The 23,247-nt window shown below is 43.6% G+C and overlaps 1 protein-coding gene across 2 annotated transcripts in view; it reads left to right on the forward strand.

Moving 5' to 3' along the window:
• ELAC2 (elaC ribonuclease Z 2) overlaps positions 1-23,247 on the forward strand; it is a 331,642-nt gene that overhangs the window by 45,614 nt on the left and 262,781 nt on the right. The window contains exons 2-3 of one of the 2 annotated variants that reach the window (XM_085616773.1): positions 17,084-17,134; positions 17,224-17,294. In XM_085616773.1, coding sequence (XP_085472899.1) covers positions 17,084-17,134; positions 17,224-17,294 — 122 coding nt within the window. The remainder of the gene's footprint in view (positions 1-17,083; positions 17,135-17,223; positions 17,295-23,247) is intronic. The other variant, XM_085616774.1, reaches the window with a different exon arrangement.

Consider the following 23,247-nt stretch of genomic DNA (forward strand, 5'->3'; position numbering starts at 1 on the left):
CCAACTGAATTTGTCAAATTATTCCCAACATATGGAATCACCAGTCCATTTTCACCTGTCCTCTGTTTGTCAAACACAGGCATAACCGGACCTATAGTTACAGGCACTGTAACAGCTTCCAGATTCTTCGTTAATTCCCTAATCTTCTCAGTCAATTCTGTTGTAGTTCTGGCTAATTGTCTGGCATTCTCATCAAGGTAGTGATCACTTCTTACCTCAGGTGTCTCATTTTCTGTCTCACTGACACAAACTGTATCTCTTATCGGAGAAACAACTTTTATCCGGTTCTGGTCTATATGGAGGTGGTCTCTTGTAAATCATGTCATTCAAGACCTCATCCTCATACTCATTAACTCCATATTTTCTCATTTCTGACTCAGGAACCCTTTCTGCTCCTCCTTCAACTGTTCTCATCGGATATAATCCCTCTGACATACTAACATCTCGCCACCTTTTCATTCGATCATGATGAGTCTCACGATCATGTCTCCTCCCAAACATGTACCTGTAGTACCCTCCAGATCTCTGTTTTTCTCGCTCATGTACTTCCTCTTCCCATTCCACTAAAGCCTCGAACTGTGTAGGTCTTGGTTTCGGGTCTAGACATAACATCTTTTCCCGTAAATTTCTCAACACGGCCAGATTAAATGAACCATGTTCTGGAAATGCTAGAACACCATCTTCTTTAGTATACCTAACCCAATTCTCCAACCATATACAGGTATGAAACCCATATTTCGCAGCCATGAAGGATGCAGGTGTTTTCGTTGGAGGTAACAACTCACCCTCTCTCGTCTTAACATCTTTATCCTTGTTAAACCACTTTTTAATTTTACCAAAAAATGTTTTCTTCTTTTTCTCTTCTTGGTAATACATTTTAGCGTTTACCAAAAACTCTCTACTCTTTCCGTATTATAAATATACAATACGAATTTTTCAACCAATAGCAGCGCGACTCACACTAACGCACCAATCCTAGCGCGAACACTATTCTGATCCACTATCCAATCAGAGCGCGGTCTTTCTGACGTCAACAGTCGCTGCAGTCGCTTGTCTCCTGTCTTCTGTCACTCGTCTACCCCTCCTTTACAAAATCTTTTTAGTAGACTTCGTGTCAATTTCTACAAAATCTATTAGTTACAACATAAAAACATCTCCATTGTCTGCTTCGCTAACCACAGAATAGTAAAAGTCTATTTCACAAGAAACCTCTCGTTGACACAGTAGCACTTCCTCTACTCTGCCCTTCTATCATACATTCATTAACTGTTTCCTCTAGGACTTGTCCAAAGAGTCTTACAATCAATTAAATATGTATACATTTACGCACATTCATACAAGAAAATATAGTACATACACACAGAATCCTGCTTCCCGAGAACAGCGAATAATCTGCCCCACTACAGAATTATAACATACATCAACTAAACAGCTTTCCTCTGTCCAGTTTCTCAAACAAGCTCAGAGAATACCTATTACTTCTCCCGCGATAAGCTTTAACGGTAATCCTTACGGATCCCTGGGACTTAAGACCAGAGTTTCACAGATAACCTTCACTATCATACACCCTCCTTATGTACCAGAAATATCTAATAGTAACATACGACGATGTCACTGATTCCGAACCCAGACAATGTGACGCGCAACTTCAATTGTCACACGTTATTCCTTACAATTCCGTCTTTCCCGAGAGCAGCATATACTTCCCTCTGCCCTACTACGGAACTGCTACCAGGTCCCAAGTTCCAGAAGCACTACATATAACTCAACATTACGACGACTCCAACATATAGTATTCGTACATATACCAACATCAATCAATAATCAATAATCAATAAGCTAATGTACAAGCAATCTTATCAGATCAAGACAATCATCAATAACCATCCTCTGCTACCAGGAAATTGATAGAGATCAGGGTGTGTATAATATTCCCACTACCACAGATAGAGTAATCTCACAGTTACACGCTCATACATTCATCATACGCTAGGGCCCATTTCACTAACATACGCTCAAATACTCTACCAGCAATAAACCTGTGGAAAGAACTCCTAGTCACCCTGCATCAATATCGGGGTCGATAAGATCTGGTTATTGAGACTGTCCATAAACATAATATATACAACCTATACGGCAATAATCAAAATATAATACACAATAATTGACAAGAAATAATATCCAACACCATGTTCAAATTATATTGCTTTATCTAAAATTAGTCAAATGGAAATCAAGCAGAATAAATCATTTTCTCATAGTTACCTATTCTAGCTAAATGTCAGAACGGGTCAGGACAAGTCTCTCGGTAAAGTCTCTCAAGACGAAGTCCCTTCAGCATCAATCCTCAGCAACGCAGATTCGGTACGCGGCAAAGGCAAATGGCAAGTGGCAAATGGCCTCTCTAAGCTAACAATTCTTATACTGAATCGAACAAAAGAAAGATACATAAAAAAGTTGTAATGTCCGCTGGACCGCTGAGCAGAGCGAGAAGGAAAGGATGTAACATTGCTACATTCGAAAATCTCCGCTCAGGAAAAATCACAAAATAAAGACTACGGAACAGGAACCAAGAATCACAAATGTATCTTGTTAGTTCTACTTCTCCTCGGCAATGATACCACAGCTCAGAGTCTTTCTCTAAGGCTCCTTTGTTTTCCCAGGGCTGCCAAGGACGTTCCATTTCACTCGAAGATTACCCAGGCTGCTGCTGTCCTTACAGAAATTTCACAAGGCAAGCAAGTGGTCAGCTGACTTCAGGACCATATTCAGCAGGGCTCTCTCCCATCACAGTTTTCTACTTTCAAATCGAGGCCAGGCTTACAAAATCGGCCATCTTTGACTAGGCCACCATAGGCCACAATAGACCATCTTAATTAAAAGAAACAAAAACAACGTTACCACAGCATAGTGATTAAACGGTGTTAATCCCACTAATACCCTTATGTGTATGCATATCTAGCACTTGCAACATAGAAAAGCATTAATTCGGAAAGCGTTTTGTGCTCAAAAATAAACAGCACATAGCAACGTTTAAACATAAACACGCACGTTATTGTTAAACAGCACATTTATGCGCACCCACATGTAACTCTCTTATTAAAACAAACGGATTGATTAATATAAACACACTTGCACAAGACAAATAATTAATTATTAGTAATTAGAAAAATTAATATGACAAATAGACATGCCAGAGCTTCAAAAACCAACGAATTTTCAAACAGAAAACTCTGCTCCAGCAGAAGCACTCAGCCAGCTGAGCTATCTAACGAAATGAAGACTGTCTACCCAGTCATCACCTGGGTGTCGGACACCTCTCACTTGAGGGTTGGGGCTAAGTTTCATTAAGTACATTAACCCTTTTAAGATAAACATACCTACAGATTGTTCTATCGATATATCTTCTGGCCGTGTTTCATATGGCATGTGCTGCACAACATGCACCCCTTCTCTCCCATCAATATTACTGCCCGTCTTCGCTTTTCAGCTTTAAACTCCTACTTTAAGCTTCGGTTTTGGATAGTGAGTGGAAAATGTTCCACTTTAGCTGAAATAACCAACAATTTGGTTCAATGCAAGCTGTGTTCACTTCCCCACTACTATGTCCCCAAACTTGAAATAGGACGTTACAAGAGAATGTAGCATTATTTCTCCACCGAAGAGGAACTTTGCCATATTTGAAATTTGTAAAGCGCAGATAGTTACCCAAAGGCATCAAACCCCAACAACATAGTTATGAGATGACTGTGAGACCTAGCAGAAATTTTCTGGTCCAATTTTCCTCTTTCACAACAGTTCAGTTCTTTTTAGGTCGAAGTATGCTATATTGAGGCAGGGACTTGAAGCTCCGCCATCATTTTTTTTTTCATTGGCTTCTGTCATTGTCCACTGTAAATTGTGTCTGATCCAAGGTCAAAAAGCTTAGTAGTCCCTCCTTAGTACTGCCTTGTCTCATTTTGTAACCTCGCAGGGCAACACCCCCTGTTACGTGTGTTGTTGCTTGATAGGCTTTAATTGCAGCCTCCGGGCATTACAGCCTCCGAGCTCTAATTTCTTAAATAGCGTTGGCCTGCCTGCAGGCAGGACACGCTCTCTCCTAACACTTAAAAAAAAATAATTATAGCACTCATTTGCAATGCAATAGGTCTCGCGTTTGCGAGAGTTTCAGCTATTGGCATTGTGAAAACACATAAATAAAAGGAATTGTCATTTACGCCTATAGCTCAAACTCTCATAAATGCGAGGTCTATTGCATTGAAAATGCTTGTTTAAATTGGGCTTTTAACACAGCAAGCCCTGAAGAACATCTGTTAGTTGCCAACCTATGGGGAGGGTAACTTTTAATTCATATTTTTATGTCCTGAGCACCTTAAACGCTGTTATAGAAAGATGTTGATTTGGTCGGCTTGCAGAGCAATGAACTGATGCCTTAAGTTAGGTGTCTGCAAGATGTACTTCCAAAGGTGGATTTTCTGAACAAAGTGTCAGAGTGTAGGTCAAATTTATATTGTAAAGGACAAATGATGATGGTATAATGCATCACAGTTGTCTTGATGACTGCATGCTGGTGACCTGCTTAAGAACAATGTCAAATTTGACCAGAGAAGACAACCCTGAGTAGTTTGGACTAAGATACTGTGAATCGTATGCAGTTAGCAGATCATTGTCTTCAGAAGGCTGGCGTTTAGGACATTTCATGTAGTTGAGATTTAGTCTGGGTATTGCATGGACCAGGGTGTAGACACCATGTTCTTTCCAAGCAATAAGAACCCCCTTCCAATTTTTTTTGATGGTAGTTAAGGGCAGAGATTAGGAAGGATGTCACTTTTCATTCCTTGGTTTGTGAGAAAATGGACTTTCGAACATTAAGTCCCAGTGTACATACTATCATGTTTCACTTTGTTGTCAAAATGTGTGTCTGGTGAAGAGGGGCAATTATTAAAACATAGCTGGTGTATTATTGATCGTCATTTAAATGGCAGCAATTAAAAATCCTCAGATAGCATATCCTGTGGTGATTCTGTGCAGCGCAGGGCATGCGGCAGATTCATGAGGAGGAGTTATGAATTTTGTAGTGTTTGAAGCCTTTTTCCTGCCCTTTATGAAGCCAGAGGCAAATGAGTGGTTGAAATTTGAGAGAGAACAGAACTTTCTGGTTTTAGTGTTTCTGAAACAAGCTCTTCCACTTTAGCTTTACAGGACTTGTAAAATCAGTGGTTCCTCGAAGTACAGTAGTTCGATAAAACAACTTTTTTTTTAAATGGAATTTTATTAAGTATAAATAGCAGTACAGCACATTGTCTTAGTAGCTTACAGTATACAACATGTACAATCACATAGTCACAAGCAGATGGTACATAGTCCGTTGTGGCCGCTCAGTGTAACCATACTTTCACAATGTTACAATGCAATACAGAGTGCCCATAGTTCATCACAAATGTTTCAATGGAATATTTCCCACCCCACTGTCTTCCATTGGCTGCTGCCTCAAGGGGAATAGTTCTAAGGTTATGGGTTTGTTTGCGTTATAGAATTACAGAAGGGTGGTGCATTACAGCCCCCTCCCAGCATGTCTGTCTACATTTTTAGTACGGAGGTTGACGGCGGAATGTCCCGTGAGTGCTTAGTCAGTCTAGTTTCGCAGGTATGACCATAGCGGATCCCAGATTTCCCTGGGGCGTGATGAAGACGGTAGCACCTCTGGATAGGTGGTGAGCTGATCCTTACACTATATTAGATCAGTAAGCCATTCCTTAAACTTGGGAGCATGTCCCTGCACAGAACTTCCTGCACGTCCGTGGCAGTCCCTCTGTGAATCCTAGTAATGTCATTAATATGGGGGACATTGTAATGTGTGTTCCATTCATTTTAGATATCGCTTTCATCACTTCCACCCAATATTGCTGCATTTTTTCGCACTGCAATGCCAAGTGTAGGAATCCCACTCCCTCGCTTTTGCATCTGTTGCAGTGATCATTATCTCGCAGCTTATCCCTATGTAAACGCAGGGGGTATAGTAAACTCTTTGAATACATTTAAGGTGCATAATTCTTAATCAACTATTCACCGCGATAGCTTCTGTTTGCTTACAACAATATTCCCACTCTTTATCTGTGAATGTGGACTCTAGCTCCAGTACCCAACTCCTTCTCGCCTCCTGCTGGGTGTATGGGCGTTCCAGTAACGCGGTGCGATATAATCAAGACACTGTGTATTGCCCCAGTCATTTGAAGGAGTGTGTGTAGCGTGTCACATTTAGGAAGTTCCAGTGGGAACGCAGGCGTATTGGCTTTAATCTCGTGGCGCAGTCTGATGTACATGAAGGAGTTCGATAAAACTACTTGATTGTAAAGCTTGGCAGTATGCATATCAAGACTTAACTCTGATTGTTGGGTAATTGTTATCAATGTGTTTTCAATAACCCCCAAATGTGAGTTGTGAACAGTAAGCGTTTCTTCATTGTTTGGTTTATTGAGAAACAAAATTTCACCCTTTTAATGTCTTCTACTTTTTAGGCTGCTAGGGGTATGATGCAGATATGTTTTCAAGCAAGCAAATATTAAATGTCATGCAATATGCTTGACAAAAGTCTTTAGTAAGGGTGTTGACCTTCATATACAACTGGCTAGTCATGATTTTGGTCACAAGGGATCTCAACTGGGCACAAGCGGACACAATAAATGTATACTGTTCATATGGACGTTTATTTCTTAGCAGGACCAATGATTGGTAGACCTTGCAGTTTGTGTGGCCCTAAAGAAAAGTGAATCTCTCAATTCAAATATTTTCTCAACCAAATGGTGCTTTTAGTGAATGGCTGTTGTGCAGCGGTGTCTGGGTGGATGCCTGGAATATTACTTAGTTATAATATATAATTTTCAGCATTTGTATACTCGCTTGTGCCAATGATGTGTCCTCACATCAGTCTGTGCTTTTGGGACAATGTGTTTATTGATCTGTCTGTTACCCCAAACCTTGCCACTTTTACTAATTTGGTCCTATGGGCATGAGGATGAACTGTTGTGTGTCTAATGCGTCTTTATGAATCTACAAGTATTATTTCTATGAGGAGTGGGGTTATGCAGTTGGGGGGGCATAGTGTCGCCACCTATGTGGCTTTATCTCAGAGTTTGTGTGGAACAGATATTGTGAGTTGAAAAATTGTTCCCTGTTGTAGGCACTGGCGGGCTGTTTTTAAAGAATGTTGAAAAGACAAGACATCCGTGAAGAGAACGACCGAGAAGACGTCCATGAAGAGGACCCCAGAAGAGGTACGCGAAGAGGACCAAGAAGTGACAGAAGAAAAGTCTAACGATATAAACTAGAAGTCGGAAGTAATTGAACAAAAGAAGGTTGCGACGAGCGGTCCAGTCACAGATTGATGTGAAGGCAGTGTCCTAGGGGAGGACAAGACCAGGTAGACACGCGCTACACGGAGAGGCCTGGTTAGGGCAGACCAGCAAGATAGAAGACCAGACCGCGTCTCGAAGGAAGGAAAGAGAAGGCAGAACTTGAGTGGCAAGAAGCCATGGCGAAAGAGAAGCACAGGAGAAGAGTATAGAGGTGTGCGTGACAGGTCAACTCAAACACCAGAAGGGAAACACCCAAAGGGAAAAGTGCGAAGGTGCATGAACATCCAAACACAGTACCTGGAGAACATCCGCATCACTGGGAGCACACATCCACGTGCGAATCCTTAGATCACCTGGTAACGACAGAGACGAGCAGTCCAGTCCATTGGTAACAACCACCTCTGGGATGGAACAGACACAGGACCGTGGCTATCCAAGGGGCAGAGGTCTCTGGGACACCAGTGGCAGTGGGTCCCGACACGAGAGATGGACTGTTGAAGCCCGCTCTGGAAATCCTGGGTGGACAAAGGCAGCATGCAGCGGAACAAGTGCCAACAGCACCCTTTCAGGTGGAGCTTGGGGCACGGAGAGAGGACCCGTAGCGATTCCTCCAACGTGTTTGGAGCAACAAGGCGGAAGTCCACCGGTCCAGTGGAAGCATGGCAGCAAAAGGCCTCTGGGTCGTCTGATGAGAGGGTATCTGTGTGAGGGATGTCCTGAAACTGCAAATCCCGTTGGAAGATAATCACCAGATGGAGCAAATACTTCAACCAGGACTACAGTGGAAAATAACACATACCTGATCCACCACCATTCCCTCTGCACCTTCACCGTATGTGGAACAGGAAGAGAGAGACTGTAGAGCATACTTCCGTGCTGTGAGTCCATGAAATGACTACATCTCCTTGGCACGATTTCAGGGTGCCCTGTGGAACTAGTGGTTACGGCCGCAAGGACACCATCATCGACAGTTGGCCAGCAGCGAAAGAGACTCCATGGAAGTCGTTGTTATTTTGTTGTTTGTTACCAAATTATATTTCTTTCCCACAGGTACAGACTTCATTGTTTTGACCTTCATTAAAGCTTGGGAGGGATGTAGTATCCGGCTGGATACATTCTAGTGTTGCTCCTTGCTGTACCACACACTCAACACCCACCACAGGCGTCAGGTGACCCTGATGATTAAAGGGGCCGAGTGCACCTGCTCTGGGCCAGTTATCTATTCATACCAACTGTGTCCGTGTGCTTCATTATCGGAGTATGTGGGCCTAGTGCCCGCAACTCTACAGTACCGAGGAATGGTTGCTAATAAGCCATTATTGCGCCAATGCTCCCTTATTTGAAATTACATAATTATTAGGCAATGTGTATTTATTTTGAGTTTTCTGTTGTCCTGAGTCATGTAGTTTGGTCCCCGAGTCTTTCAGGTTCACTGAGATCTACTGTCTAGGACATTGGACCCCCACGGATCTGTCCGAAGAAACGTTGGCAGACGTGATTTGCCTTTGCTGATTGCAGGTTTCAGTTTGGTACATAATGTGTGGGAAGTTATGTGCCTGAATCTCAAAGCCTTGTGCGTGGTACTAGAAACTTTAAAATGGTTTCGTGCAACTTTTGGAAACCAATGGGGATCTTGGCTGGCTTTATGTTGTCTTGGTTGGTTTAGGTTTAGACACTTTTTAGCCCTAAATTCTGACCCTCTGAAGCCTATTGGCGAGTGTCTTGGGGGCGAAAAAAGTAAGTGAGAAAAATCAACTAATTTTTCAGAGGGATACCTTGCGTATTTTATAAGACATTAGCTAGATTGCAATACAGTTCCATGAGAATTGAACTGTACCCCTGCCTGCTATGGTACAAAAAGCAGACTTTCCTAGAGAAATGTGTGACACTTTTCAACATTAAAGTTAAAAACCGAAAAAAATAATGTACTAGGCAAAATGACAAGAATGTAAATGTCATGGTAATACGATGTTTAAAGTAATTTTTAAAGTCCGAAAATGCAATTGAAACCTCAATGTAATAAGTCTTTTTTTTAATCTGTGCGTCACCAAAGGCAGCCACTGGAGGTCAGTCGTGCACCAAAGAAAATAAAGAAGGAACAACCAGCAGATTGTTCTTCCTCATGGAAGATGCAATTGCAGGGACATTGTAAATTACCTTACAGGCTGGTACACTCCAATGTTTTCAGTCTTAGGGGTGAGAGACTTTTCTGGCATAGCTTTCTCCTATAGCCAAGAGTCCTGAGGTCTTGTATAGGCTGGAACAGCCACTTCAATTTCTCCTTCAAATCAAAAACTTACATGGAAAGATCCTAGAGTCTCTTTCCTTCTACAGCTTCCACATGGTCCAGTGTGGTACACTCTCAAGTAGGTAGCTTGTTCTTCCACCCAAGACGAGTCTCATTTCCGGGTGAGCCTTAAGGCTGTCCAGGGGGGCTGGTCAACTGACACTTGGAGGGCATGTACAGTCCCTGGGTTTATATGGAGAGCTGAATGAACCTCATTTCTCTAGGTAGCTCTAAGCAGAACCTTGCTTCTGAATCTTTCCTTTATTCAGGGATGTTTGTTAGAAATGGGATTTCTGGTTGGCTAGGGCTTGCGCCTAAGCCAGGCAGAAACCACCAGTTTTGTCAGTGCAAGGGAGTTACACGCTGAAGATAACCCCTGCTCACCCCCTTGGTAGCTTTGCACGAGCAGTCAGGCTTATCCCAGAGGCAATGTGTAAAGCATTTGCGCAACACACTAGGCACACCACAAAAGAAACTACATACAAGGTTCTATCAAAAATAGCCTTTTTATTCTCATAAACATTAGAAACATAATTACACATATACACTGTGCCAACTGGCACCAGGTCATAATTTACAGGGGATTATATACACATGACCGGGCCAATCGGGCAACTGTCTGAACGTTTAAAAAGCACAAATAGCAAATGTAAAACACCACCAGTAACTACTGGCACAATAATGACCTCCGCATTACATCACATTAGCACTAGGCATAGAACACATTATGCACAAATCACAAGCATAAACACGTAATGCAGCTGTGTAGAGCCTTGTGCTCTACCAGTTTCACCCAAAATGACCCCAGGCCAACTGTCCTTCCTCTGGGGCGCAAAATGCCCTCTGTCCAAAATGTCAGGGCGCAATTCTAGAGCCTTACAAGAGGCCCCTTAGCTGCCAATGTGCTGGGTGCGTGGGGTGCGTCTCACCCCTTCCTCATTAAGCAACAAACAAAATGCCCCGGGTTGTCCTCCCAACAGGTGGATCAGCTGTGTAAAATTAGCCCTGGCACCACTGGGACTGTGGAGCCCTGCTCTGGGACTCCATCAACAAAAGTTGCCCCCACGTTGCAGCTGCCCACTCTCTCGCGGTGCAGCTGTGGATCATTAGGCACCACAGGGCCTTGGAAGCCCCACTCCGGGTCTCAGCAAAATCAAAGGGGCCGCTCCGGTGCAGCTGCCTGCGCTTTCGCGGTGCAGCTGGGACAAGCCGCCAAAGCACTGGCAACACGATGCCCAATGGGAGCCCCACCCGCTAGGGCTCTTCTTTGACTGCTATGGTCTCCTTGGGGCACCAGCAACGGGGCAGTCTCCTCACCTCGCCCTTGTGGGGGCTGCATTCACGCAGCACAACCGCTCCCTCCTCACGGGAACCAGAAGGGGCAGGACACAAAGCGAAGTCTCCGCCGGCTCTCTTCACGGAATGTTGCCCGCCTACAACCAGACAAGATGCCTGACTTTCGGCTTTTTCTTTCCTGCCGGCCGTGTGAGGCTCCGTCCACAACCAGGCGGCGCATGCCTAGCGTCGGTTCACTTTGCGGCGGCTCTCTCCCCTAAAGTGCGGGGTAGGCTCCCACCTTAAAAATACTCGCAAATGCAGTGTGGGCTCCCACCAACAGGAGCACAAACGCGGGGTGGGTTCCCGCTCTTTTCAGATCACCACAATGCGGGGTGGGCTCCCGCTTCACCAGTGGCATCGGTTGGCGGGGTGGGCTCCCGTTCTGTTGCAAAAAATACCCACAAGGTGGGGCAGGTCCCCGCTGCACCTCTGGACCAGGGCAGTGCTGCGTGGGCTCCCGCTCCACCACCAGCAGCACTGGGGAATACCTACACCGGGGATTTCCTCTGAACGATGTGCTGCAAAGCCCCAGCACTCTCCTGGAGTAAAAATATGGCGTTCTGGAGGCGCTAAGCCCAAAGTCTCAGGTGCACAAGGCTGGGCCCAGGCAGGCCATCTCACAGGGCCCTACAGCAGGGAGGCAGTCCCTCGTGGCGGGTCCTCCTGGGGCCCTGCAGCAGCAAGTCCGTTTCCCCCCCCCTCTCTCCCTCTAACCCCCCCCCCCCCCCCCCCCAGATATATAAGATACCGCTTTACAAGTGACCCAACAGGTAAATTAAATAAGCCAAACGGGTGTAGACCAATCTTACCATGTTTACCACGTAGAGCATACACCCTTTACACTGGACAGCAGTGCTAAAGTGCCCAGAGTCCTAAAACCACCAACACCATGTCAGAAAAAAACTAAGAGGAAGGCAAAAAGTTCAGGGATGACCCTGCAAAAAGGGCCAAGCCCAACATGTTCTTATGAATTGGTGGAGTGACACGGTCCGGAGTCTGTTTGGTGATATTCCCTGTTCTAATACCTGCAGATTTTCCACCAATTACCCAGCCCTGTTTTGTATCCTTTCCTGTTTGCTTGCCTGTGAATTGATCAAGAAACATTTGTTCAAGGTGGCAGGATCCTGGCTCCTATGTCCAGAGCATCCAGTCATCTCTGAGATCCTGCCGTATGGAAACCTGGATCTACCACTCTCACTATGCTGGTTCATGTCTCCTCCTACTAGGAGCTGAGACCGATGTTTGAAAGAGAGGCTGGTTTCAAATGGCTTTTCTGACCAAACCTTTTCCTGACGTAACTATTTTAAAAAATAAGGCTACCGGCAATCGTATGACCTTTATGTATTTTATAAACTGTTACAAGTGCTCTGTCTCTATACCTACTAGTGCCCCTCCTTTCTCCTTTCATTTACTATTTTTGCTTTACGCCATCTCTCACATCTTTGGGTTTCTTGAATCTTCATATGTTGTGTACACTTATTTTGTCAATCCGTTTCCTGGATTTTGCTTTGTAACCTAGACCCGCAGGTCACGATCAACCCTCCAGGATGTTACGCACTTAAACTGTATATCTTAAACTAGACCCTTGTATTCTTTTCTCTCTGTTCTTTTGTTTTTTGAAAAATTGCTCAATAAAATTCTCCTGAAAAAAAAAAAAGCCTCTGCGTTATCCTTTTGTTTGACTGTCCTGCTGTCAGAAGCGAATTCATTGTTGTTCAAGGCTTATTCACTGTTGGGAGGGAAGCCCAGCAGAACTAAAGTGATTACTTTTGAAAGTTTCAGGCAGCACAAAATCAAGTTGCCTACCAATGTATGTATCAAAAATCGAAGTCCGCCAGTGCACTAGGTTGTTGATAAATGTTGCAGAAACCTTAGATAATCTTTTTTTTTTTTTTTTTTTTTTTTTTTTTTTTGTGTGTGCTTTTTATTGACTGGTTTCATGAAAGTTAACTTTCATTCCCACCTAGGTCTCATAGAAGATAATTCCTGGACGTATAAAGTAAAAACATAATTTTGTAGCTATTCATGCTTCGTAACAATTAGCTCATCTTACATTTAGAAATTAAACATCCATCCTTGTGGGTGATAAGGATGCTTACTTTGTGTAAATTGAGGTTTTTCAATATGTCACAACTGTTCCTTCTGACATTTAATGGACAGTTTTAAGCTACATCTAGCCAGGCAACCGTAATGAATAAACACCTAACCAAGATCATTACAGACTCTGTCTCCAGTCCTGCACGTTTCAACTAAAAATCATTGGTTTTATGTTTGTTAACCTTCTTCAACTAGATTTGAGTGTCATCAGCATATATTTTCAGATTTACATGTTACTTCTCTGAGCTGTACCAGCGGGTGCAGGTTGATATAACTAACTAAATAAATAAATAAATAGGCATATAAGGATAGATGGCATTGATACTCTATTCTGTATGATACACATTCTGAGTTAGGAAATCCATTGACCCAATTTGAACTTCTTGTTTGCTGCGGGAGAGTAAGGATCTGATCCATTCCAAAGCTGACCCAGAGTTCCGTCACATTCCTTGAGCCTGCTAAACTGTACCTCGTGGTCCATGTTTTGGTAGACGTCAGAGAGGCAAGGACCTCCTTTTTCTACATGAACGACCGTAGCCGTTTCTTTTTATTTTTTTGTATTTTTTTTTTATTGGCCACGGGGGGCTTTAGTATCCCTTGCTGGCCACAACCAAGTTTGGAGCTCTTGTATGGTGTTATTAAATGTAATGTATTCTAGCTGTCTTTAAATGTCCAATTCCATGATGGGATAGGTTAGGTTGAAGATGGGCTGGTAACTAGTTCGGATTCTCCATTCAGCATATGATTTCTTTGGTAGTGATATGTTGAGGGTGTTTCGTTTTTTTAAATTTTTTTTTTTATTTCAATAGAATTTTATTGATATTTTGTCATATACAAAAGCCATATAATATACAAACAGATACATATAACATAAACCAAAAAACATGCACTGTGTATCGCATGTTACAGGGCAGCCCACGTTGGCTGTGCTGGTTGAGATAGTTTTTTGTTTCCTGTTTTTTGGCTGCCCCCCACCCTCTGTTCTCGTAAGGGCACAGAAAGCACAGATAGGGACAGGGAAGAAGGAGCCAGAGCGGAGAGAGAGAAGCCTGCTCGCCATTGTCTAAAAAGGGTTGGTATCCGGGTCGTTATACTTGGCACCTTCAAGGTGGGTCATAGGGGTCTAAGTACTTGTCCAGGGATGCCTACATTTTCCTGGCAGGCTGTCTCCACGGTGAGTCTCGTAGGGCCACCGTATCTGCACCTCTAAGGTACGTCACCCAATTGTGCCATCCCTTAAACGTTGCATTGGAGGTGTCTTTCCATTTATTGAGAACCATTTTTACACCTGCTGTTAGTAGTAGATCAAGTAAGTCGCTGTCTTGTTGTGAGACTGCCTCTGTCCTAACAGAGGCTGTTACCAGGGTGGCAAACTCCGTTTTAAGGGTACATCCTAACAGGTCGTTTAAAAAGGCAAAGATCTTCTCCCAGTATGTTTTGTCTTTGGGACAGTGATATATGAGATGGGCTAGATTCCCCCCCCCCCTTTCCATTATTACAATTCCAGCACTGGTCATTGATGTTCAAACCTAGGTTCGCCAGGCACGCTGGTGTCTAGTGTAGTTTGTGTAGCGTCCAGAACTTTGTCTGAGCTAGTACTGGGGTTATCTTACTTTGTGTGGGGGTGGACCATAGTACCTGGGTTTCTTTCTCACTCAGTGTATCTCCTAGCTGCGACTCCCAGTATTTACGTGTCTTTTCGTTAAGTTTGGATGTTAAGCCGTAGGAGTCTATAGATGTGTGAAACCTAGTGGCCTATTTTATTGAGGTTGGTCATATGTTGGATGATTGACGGCTTGGTAACGGAAAGTCTCGCTTTGGACAGTGCTGTTTTAATTTTTAGTAAATTATATAGTTCTATGTCTGGTAAGTTGTGCTTTGGTTTTCAGCATCCTGAAAGTGGTGGGATTCCCTCCCTCTTCGAGTTGAATAGGATGGGAGATTCCCTGTTCTACTCCACTTATCCATAGAGAGCGGTTTGCCTTTATATTTTATCTTATTGTTTGCCCATAGTGATTCCCATCTCGAGATTTTTATGCTGTGTTCCATCTTCTGGTCTACCTTCAGTAGGGTGCTTCTGGTATTTTTGAGTATTGGGTTTACTACCAGTTTATGGTTATTGGCTGTTAGTAGGGCTAATGGTTCAAGGTTGTTTAGTATAGCTCTCTCTAGTCTCAGCCAAGCTGGTGTGTACTCCTGGTCGGATAGAATCCAGTAGCTACCCTGTTTTGCCAAAAAGGCCGTTTGGAAGGTTTTAAAATCCGCCAGGTTTAATCCCCCCCCCCCCCCCCCCCTCCCCCCCCGCCCAGTTTTTTCGCCAATCTTAATTTTTTTAAGGCTTATCCTTGCGTTTTTTGGCTCACCAGATGAAGTTATTCAACATCTTATCTATTTTGCGATGGAAGTCGTCAGTGAGTATTAGGGGGAGCATATTTGCCAGGTAGTTGACCATTAGGGTAACCATCATTTTTACTGTCTCAATCCTCCCCCACCACATAATGAATTTAGGTGACCAGCCCTCCAGCAGCTTCTTTATTTTGTCCAGCATTATTTTTTCATTTTGTTCCAGTGTGTTTTTAAGGTCATTACCAAAGTATATGCCCAGGTATTTTACGAAACTGGTTTGCTAGGCGAAACCTGAATCCCCCAATATGTCTTTATTGGTGTGTATGTTGAGTGGTTTGCATTCTGACTTGTCTTAAGTTTATAGCCGGAGTGGGCCGAATACTTATCTATGGATTCCATGAGGGCCGTGATAGAGGATTTTGGGCTTTCCGTGACAACGAGGATGTCATCCGCATATGCTGCTAGTTTGATTGTGACCTCATTGATGGTGACCCCTTTCATCTCTTCATTGGTCTCGCTGTCCTTAATCAGAGGCTCTAGTGCTAGTAGGAATTGCGAGGGGGACAGGGGGCATCCTTGCCTTGTCCCCCTTTGCAGGGTGAAGGGCTCTGAGACCGCCCCATTGACCACAATACGTGCTGTGGGCTTTTCGTATAGTGCCATTACTTTCTGTGTGAAAGAGTTTCCCAGGTTGAAGGTCCGCATGCACTGTTCTAGGAAATGCCACAATACCCTATCAAACGCCTTCTCCGCGTCTAGTGTGATGGTCACTGCAGGGTTGTCCGCTCTATCCAGAATATGGCCTAGAAGTCTGGTGTACTCGTGTGACATTCGGTGTTTCAAGGGGCATAGTGTGATTCCGTCTAGGAAGGATGCTTTGATAAGGTTTGTGTGATCCACCTCAAGAGAAAGGAGTGGTTTACTGATGGTTCACTAGTTTGCTGAATGCTTTCATTCCTTGGGCCCGTCTTGATACTACTTCCACTTTGGTCAGCATATTTTTTAAGAAACGAAGGCGGAGTGGATCAGTGGCAGAGTCACTGGATGGTTAGGAGATGGCATTATGTTGCGGTTTGGATTCAAAGAACAGCTTGAGGCCGTAATAAGATTGTCAATTAGCAAAATAGGTGTTATTAAAGGCTTTCGTATTAGTGCTCTACCTTCTGATGTTAAAAATCTCTAATGGGATTGGTGGCCCCTGATTCGTTTGGCAATATAGGCTTTGATTCCTTGCATTTTGTGCTTTCAAAGCTCCACACTCAAAGTGCATTAAAAAGTGTTCCTTCATATGTGGTGCCCATCATGAATTCATTTTCTCGAATGCGAGGGATTACCCTGGACATGCACAAACCAGGAACCCCAATCTGGTTTCCTGGTTTTAAAGCCTACAAACTATCAACTTGAAAACATGTCCTCCCTACTGCACTTTTTGAATTGATGCTTTTTTCAAACCATCATTACCGTTAAAAATGGAAATGAAACGAGGACTATTGTTGGCCCTTCCTTCTGCAATTTTGAGGTGGTGCAAGTTGTAACTGTATGTTGACAGATTTACAGCGGCAATACCCAAGCATATCATGTTTGGTCACAAACGTTATTTTTTAAGTAGGTAGGTAAATATATTTGTGGATTGACGGCTTATCATTTTATCTCATTTTAGGTATCTTTTCAATTGTGGGGAAGGAACACAGAGATTAATGCAAGAGCACAAGTAAGTTTTCCTTGTCTTATGTCAAATGCACTTTTTTGTTCCAAGTTAATATGACCTATGCAGACCATTTTGAAATGTATTTTTTACAGGTTAAAAGTGGCTCGTCTAGATAACATTTTCCTAACCAAGATGGACTGGGCCAATATTGGAGGATTATCAGGTATGCCTTGTTTGAGGCCTCAAAATGTGAGATCACATCACTTCATGTCTGTGTTGTATTCCCACCACGCTAATCCATTTCAAACTGATTAGAGATGTATTATATATATTTACATTTTTTTTTTATCCCGTATTAGTTTTTGGGATTTTTAGATCTTGCCTGAGCCAGGGCATGCGCTGCTCTGCGAGACATTTAGTAAGTGGGTTTTCAAAGTGCTACCCACAGGCTTTTGCTGGCCTCAAGCGCGCGGTTACGCGTGCGTGAACGTGCACAGCTGCAATCTGGCTTTCTGTAATGGCTCATTAAGCCTTACAACGTGTGAATCATGCTCCTCTGCTCGCACTACCCCTTCCTTTCTCCCCCTCCCTCCTAGTCAGGTTCATTTGTCTCTTCTATTGCTGTGTTGCAGTGCCATGACGTACTCGTTTCATAATTATTAATGTTGTTGTGCTTCAACATTTCCGTTTTGTTAGTATTAAAGAAATAGACTGCGTGCATTTTGAATTTTGAAAATATGTGCTATTTCTCTGTGCGATTACTTTCACTTTTGCCGCTACTGCACGCGCACCACTCGCGTGCTTTTTTAATTTTTTATTTTTTTTTCCCGTGCTTCCTTGCAAGTACAAGCATATTCATATTTGATAGCCCCCTTCCTGCTGGTAAATCTAATGTTATAGTTCCGGATGTGTTCCTGAGAATGCATGTTTCTAGTCTATTCCCTATATGCGGGGCGTTATTGTATGCCTGTGTTGTATGTGGTCATATATACACTTGATGTTCGCACCAGTTTGTAAGCTGTATTCTTCTGAGGATAACGAAACAATGCAGTTGTTGGAAAGCAGAAGTGGCCTGGTCCATGACATTAACCACAGACCGGTAGCTGCGTATAAACCCTTTTCATATGTAAAATGGCTGCCCGACTCATCATCGTGGGTGAGGCTTGCATCGCTGTGAATTATTCAAGCCACCGATATGAAATACGAATTTCTGGCGTGACCTAGATTTTCCTGCCATCCTTTTGCTCAGGGTGCACAACCACTCATATTTACATCGGCGATTGCTGAGAAAACAGTACCACAACTCCTGTTTTTTTTTTCCCCGAGTGGTGCACGTGTAAGTTCCTGTGGGAGGCAATTGGTTTGATACATTTGCAAAGGTAGCTTGGACATTTTCCTTAAGTCACTGGTACCATGGAGCGAACACAGCTCGTGGACACTAGGCAAGCACAGAGCTTTGGCCTCCAGCCATCATTTACGATTTATTCGAAAGTGGGCACACAGAGCATTACAATAGCAGAGCTTGATGTGTGCTTTGTATTTCAGGACAGAGCCAATACGAAGAGGTGAAACCACACAGCTGCACTCAGACTACCTGGCTGCTGGGTTCTTTCATATCCGAAAGGAAGGAAGGAGGCGCCCCTTGCACCTCATTTCTAACAGCATTCAATATATGCAGCTCTACAGACAGAGGATGCACACATGTGCCAAAAGGCAGGCCTGATCTCAACCCAAGTATTCAAAACATCACATAAAAGCCGTCCCTTGGCATTCAATGTGAGATCCGTGTGCTTTCACGGTCGTGCTATGCCTGACTCAAACAATGCGAATGCTGTTGATACTGCTACCTGGAATACGTGACAGTCACTCTCTGCAGTGTCAACATGGCTGGCCCCCTTCACTCTCTCTGATAAGGTTTGACCCAACCCATTTTGAACGTTCGTATGGAGTGCAAGGTATGCTTACAGCAAACACAAGTCGACAATAATAGTTCAAACATGTTCCTTACACCTAGAATGCATGTCCAAGTCCACTTAGGTGTTTGTGCCTTTAAATGGCGAGAACATGGCAACCATTTTGTGAAACACCATGACATGGTCAGATAACGCAATGCTAACGTTTGCTCCTAATAGGCCGATAATGCATCGCCCAACCATCTGTAGATACAGCCACGTGTTTACTCAAGCGTAGAACCCTATACAGCTTCGCCTTGTTTCACAGGAAGTAAAATCCCATTAAGTATGAAACTTCGTCAGTCATCTCTAAGCTCTCCTCAGGTAAGTCTCTGGTGTCAAAGCTCTGGAACCCTTCGGCGACTGCCTCGTGCCCTTCCCTCAGTCCCTCTCTCAATTGAACTGTGCTTATTTTAAATAAGGTGCTTTATTTTCGTTTCGATTCTTCAAGGTTAGGAGTCTCACATGCGTACGGTATATTCTAGCTTGATTAACAATTCAATAACTGGTCTACTGTAAATCCTGTGCTTCTCTTAACATTTCCTTCTGAAATTATCCAGATTAATTGTTGTATTTTCTAATTTTATTGCTTACTTTTTAAAACACTACCGCAAAGTTGTGTGCTGCTTTTTTTGTAATCGTAGGGTGTGATGTTTATTTAGACCCCCACTAATCAAATTCTTACATGTGATCAGCATTTCCTCTCTTAACTCCCGAGCGTGGTGCAGTAAGAATTCATTTAATACTAAGTGCACTTATTAATGTATTGCTTTCAGATTGTCATTTCATTGGACACAACCGTAATCAATACGTCCGTAGGGAGTTAGATATTGTTCTTCGTGGCAGCGATATGCATCGGCGCTTTGTACTTCGATTTCACAATTTCCTCTCGCTTTTCAGCAGACGTTCAATGTTTTTGGTTATTGTCTCGTGAGGTAACTTCTAACTCGTTCCCTTTCGTGTAATGCGGTCCTGTGGGACGTGTGTTCTACATCACGACTCCCCTCTCTCGCCTCCTGAGTGCAGCTGGGTGTTCCCCAAGAGTCAGCGCGTTCCTGCAGACCATAGCCCCGTTGGTTTGTACGTCAAGCCAGCTTTTTGCGATTTTGAGACTGGTAAGCTTCCTGGGAAATCTAAAGAAGCACACAACTAGCATTTATATATATTTTTTTACTCTCCTGTAAAGGGAAGTAGCCCCCCTCTCGCCTCTTCTTCTTCAGGCTGCAGTGCTTGTAAGCGAGGCCTCCTGTGTGTCTCTAAGAGTCTGAACTCCAGGCCTGTCCTAAGTGTGCAGCATATGAGCTGCTCAGCTAAAACAAACATCCATTGCTCCGATTTTATGCCACAAATTAATGTCAAAGTGTTAACCTTTGATGTGAAATGGAGGAATACCCTTCTAGTTGGTGAATTGCATAAATAAACCGGAAAACGTGGGATCAATCCCTGCCTCCCACTCTTGACAAAATTGTGTGATCCTAGGCAAACATTTAATTTAAGCAAGCTCCTTTTACTTCATTACCACAAATGACCGTGAGTTTTACTGCATGAGCACGGGATGTGCTCTGCATAAAAACCTCTTGCAGTAATCGACGTACTTTTTATAGGTAGTAATGTTGCTCCATGTTTTAAAATAATCAAGGTCATGTGCAGGGTATATATGACCACTAACTTGCCTCTTAGTTCATGCGTGGCATTATCACCAGGGTGGGAAAGTGGGGACAAGGATGTTATGCATTGGCATAGCCAATAGGTCTCGCCTTTGGGACCTTATAAGTGTTTAGACATGCAACACTTAATGTTGTTGCACCAAGGATATTGTGCTGCATAACTAAACACTTATAAGGTCCCAAAAGCGAGACCTATTGGCTATGCCAATGCTTGTTCAAGTAAGGCATTAAAAAACTAAGTTAATAGCTTGTCTTTCTGACTTCACAAATTATGTGATTTAACAGCTTTCATTTAAGCATATTTTCCTTTACAATCCAGCTCTATAATCGTAACTTTTAAAGTGGGTTTTAATTATAAATATGATTGAACACTGCGTGCGAACTGATGGTCTGCAACATGTTTTTTCGGATTATTAAGTAGCACACAGTGTTCTAAATCTCTACAGGCTTCAGCTGGGACTGTTTTTAGATCCTTTGTTGTAGTGGGTGTGGACTGGTGTGATGAAGGATGGAATTAGGGGTGGCATTACTTCTATACTCTTACTTTCACCCAAAAACTGAGGTTTGCCAGGTGGTGTCCAGGTTCTTCTCCCAGTAGATGTAACTGGGAGCACCAAACGCTCTTCACTCGCCCGGGAGCTTACTCGTTACCCACCGGCACTAAGTTGAGAAGGGCAGAGTAGAGTTTGCTTTCAGGACTTCAATAAAGAGGATTGTAGGATAAGCATAGGGTTTGTGAAGGAGTACAATATGCTCCAGAGAGAGGCCTCCATCTCTGTCTAGGCAAGCTTCTTGCCAATCTACCTAGTGGCCTTATCCCTGCTAGAGTAGAGAAACTGATCTGTGCTGTAAATCTGGTGATCGTGTTTCTGATCAGCTATGTGCAGCTCACTCTCCTTTGTTATTGTTAATTGCCATTTATAGAGCACGTTATCACCTACAGGTCTCTAAGCGCTGTCAGAGAGATCCCAGCCCTTGCATGTGGGTGAGTGTAGATGGTTAAATTATGTCCCAAGCCTCCGAAAAAAGTACTGTTTTCAATTTTTTCCTAAACGGGAGAAGGGCGTGTTTCTTGCGTACATTTTCCGGCAAGTTGTTCCAAATGTGGGCAATGGATGTAGAGAGAGCTCTTCCTCATTTTGAGGACAAGTTGAATCTGGGACAGGCCAGTAGGCTGGCATCAGAGGATCGGAAGCACCCTCTAGGAGTATATCTGGCTAGGCGGTCTTTAATGTAGCTAGGGGCTTGGCCATAGATGACCTTGTGTGCGATGCAGAGGCCCTTAAACTTCGTTCTCTGTCTTATCGGGAGCCAATGTAACTGTCTAAGGAGGGGTGTTGCATAGACTCGCCTCGGCACTCTAAAGATTAGTTTAGCGGCATTGTTTATAATAACCTGTAGCCTGGCTAATAGGTTACCCGGGAGGCCGATGTATAAGGAGTTACCGTAGTCGAGGCGAGACCGTATCAGAGCTGACACTGCCATTCTTAATGTATTGAAGGTGAGAAGGGGGGAAAGTTTATGTAACTGTCTCAGCATGCCTATACACATTCCAACTACTGCTGAGACCTGCTGAATCATAGAGAGCTTGGCATTGATTTTAGTGCCAAGGCTTTTTACAGCCACTGCCGGCTCTGGGTATGTGCCAAGTTCTTATGGCCAAAACAGTTCCTTCCAGGGGTTAGTCTGAGGTGACGGCCAGTACTTCAGTTTTATCGGGATTAATTTTGAGGGAGTTGGCCGTCATCAAGTTAACAGTAAATTTCAAGATGTTTTGAAATCTTGTATGGCCGGTCGGGGCATTATCTATTTGAATAATAATTTGAGTGTCATCAGCATAATTGTAGATTTGACACTCCATGTGGTTCAGTGCCACTATCAGAGGCTGGAGGTAGGCGTTGAAGAGGAGAGGTGACAGCGCCGAACCCTGCGGTACCCCGCACAAGAGTAATCCTGGGTTGGAAATATGGTCTGTCAGCTGTATTCTCTGGGAGCGATCTTTGAGAAAGGAAGTTAGCCATGCCCGAATGCCCAGTTCCGAAATCCGCGACATTAGTTGGTCATGATTGACTGTATCAAATGCCGCGGATAGGTCTAGCAAGACCAGGGCACATGGCTTTTTCTTGTCTGCCCTTAATCTGAGTTCGTCTAAGACAGACAGCATCACTAGTTCTGTGCCATGATGCGCCCTGAAACCTGCCTGCCTGGTTGAATTGTAGGAGGGGGTTGTCTTCTATGTGGTGCTGTTCCAGCACTTTTGCCAAAAAAGGGAGCTGGGAGATCGGCCTAATTTTTTTTTTTTTTTTTTTTTTTTTTTTTTAGGTTTTTTGTGTTGGCCCCAGGTTTGTTCAGGAGTGGGATGACACACTTCCTTGATATTAGAGGGGGCATGCCCTATTGAGAGGGATTGATTGAGGAGTGAAAGGACCTTGTTTCTTATCCTTGGTAAGGATACCTTGAAGATCCTGGGCGGGCAGGGGTCTGCAGGTGACCCTGACTTCATTCGCCCTATTGGATGAGACAGGGACTCATGCGTAAGTGGGGGGGGAAGCTGGTT

Source organism: Triturus cristatus, chromosome 7 (assembly GCF_964204655.1).
Source record: "Triturus cristatus chromosome 7, aTriCri1.1, whole genome shotgun sequence".
NCBI classification, from domain to species: Eukaryota; Metazoa; Chordata; class Amphibia; order Caudata; family Salamandridae; genus Triturus; species Triturus cristatus.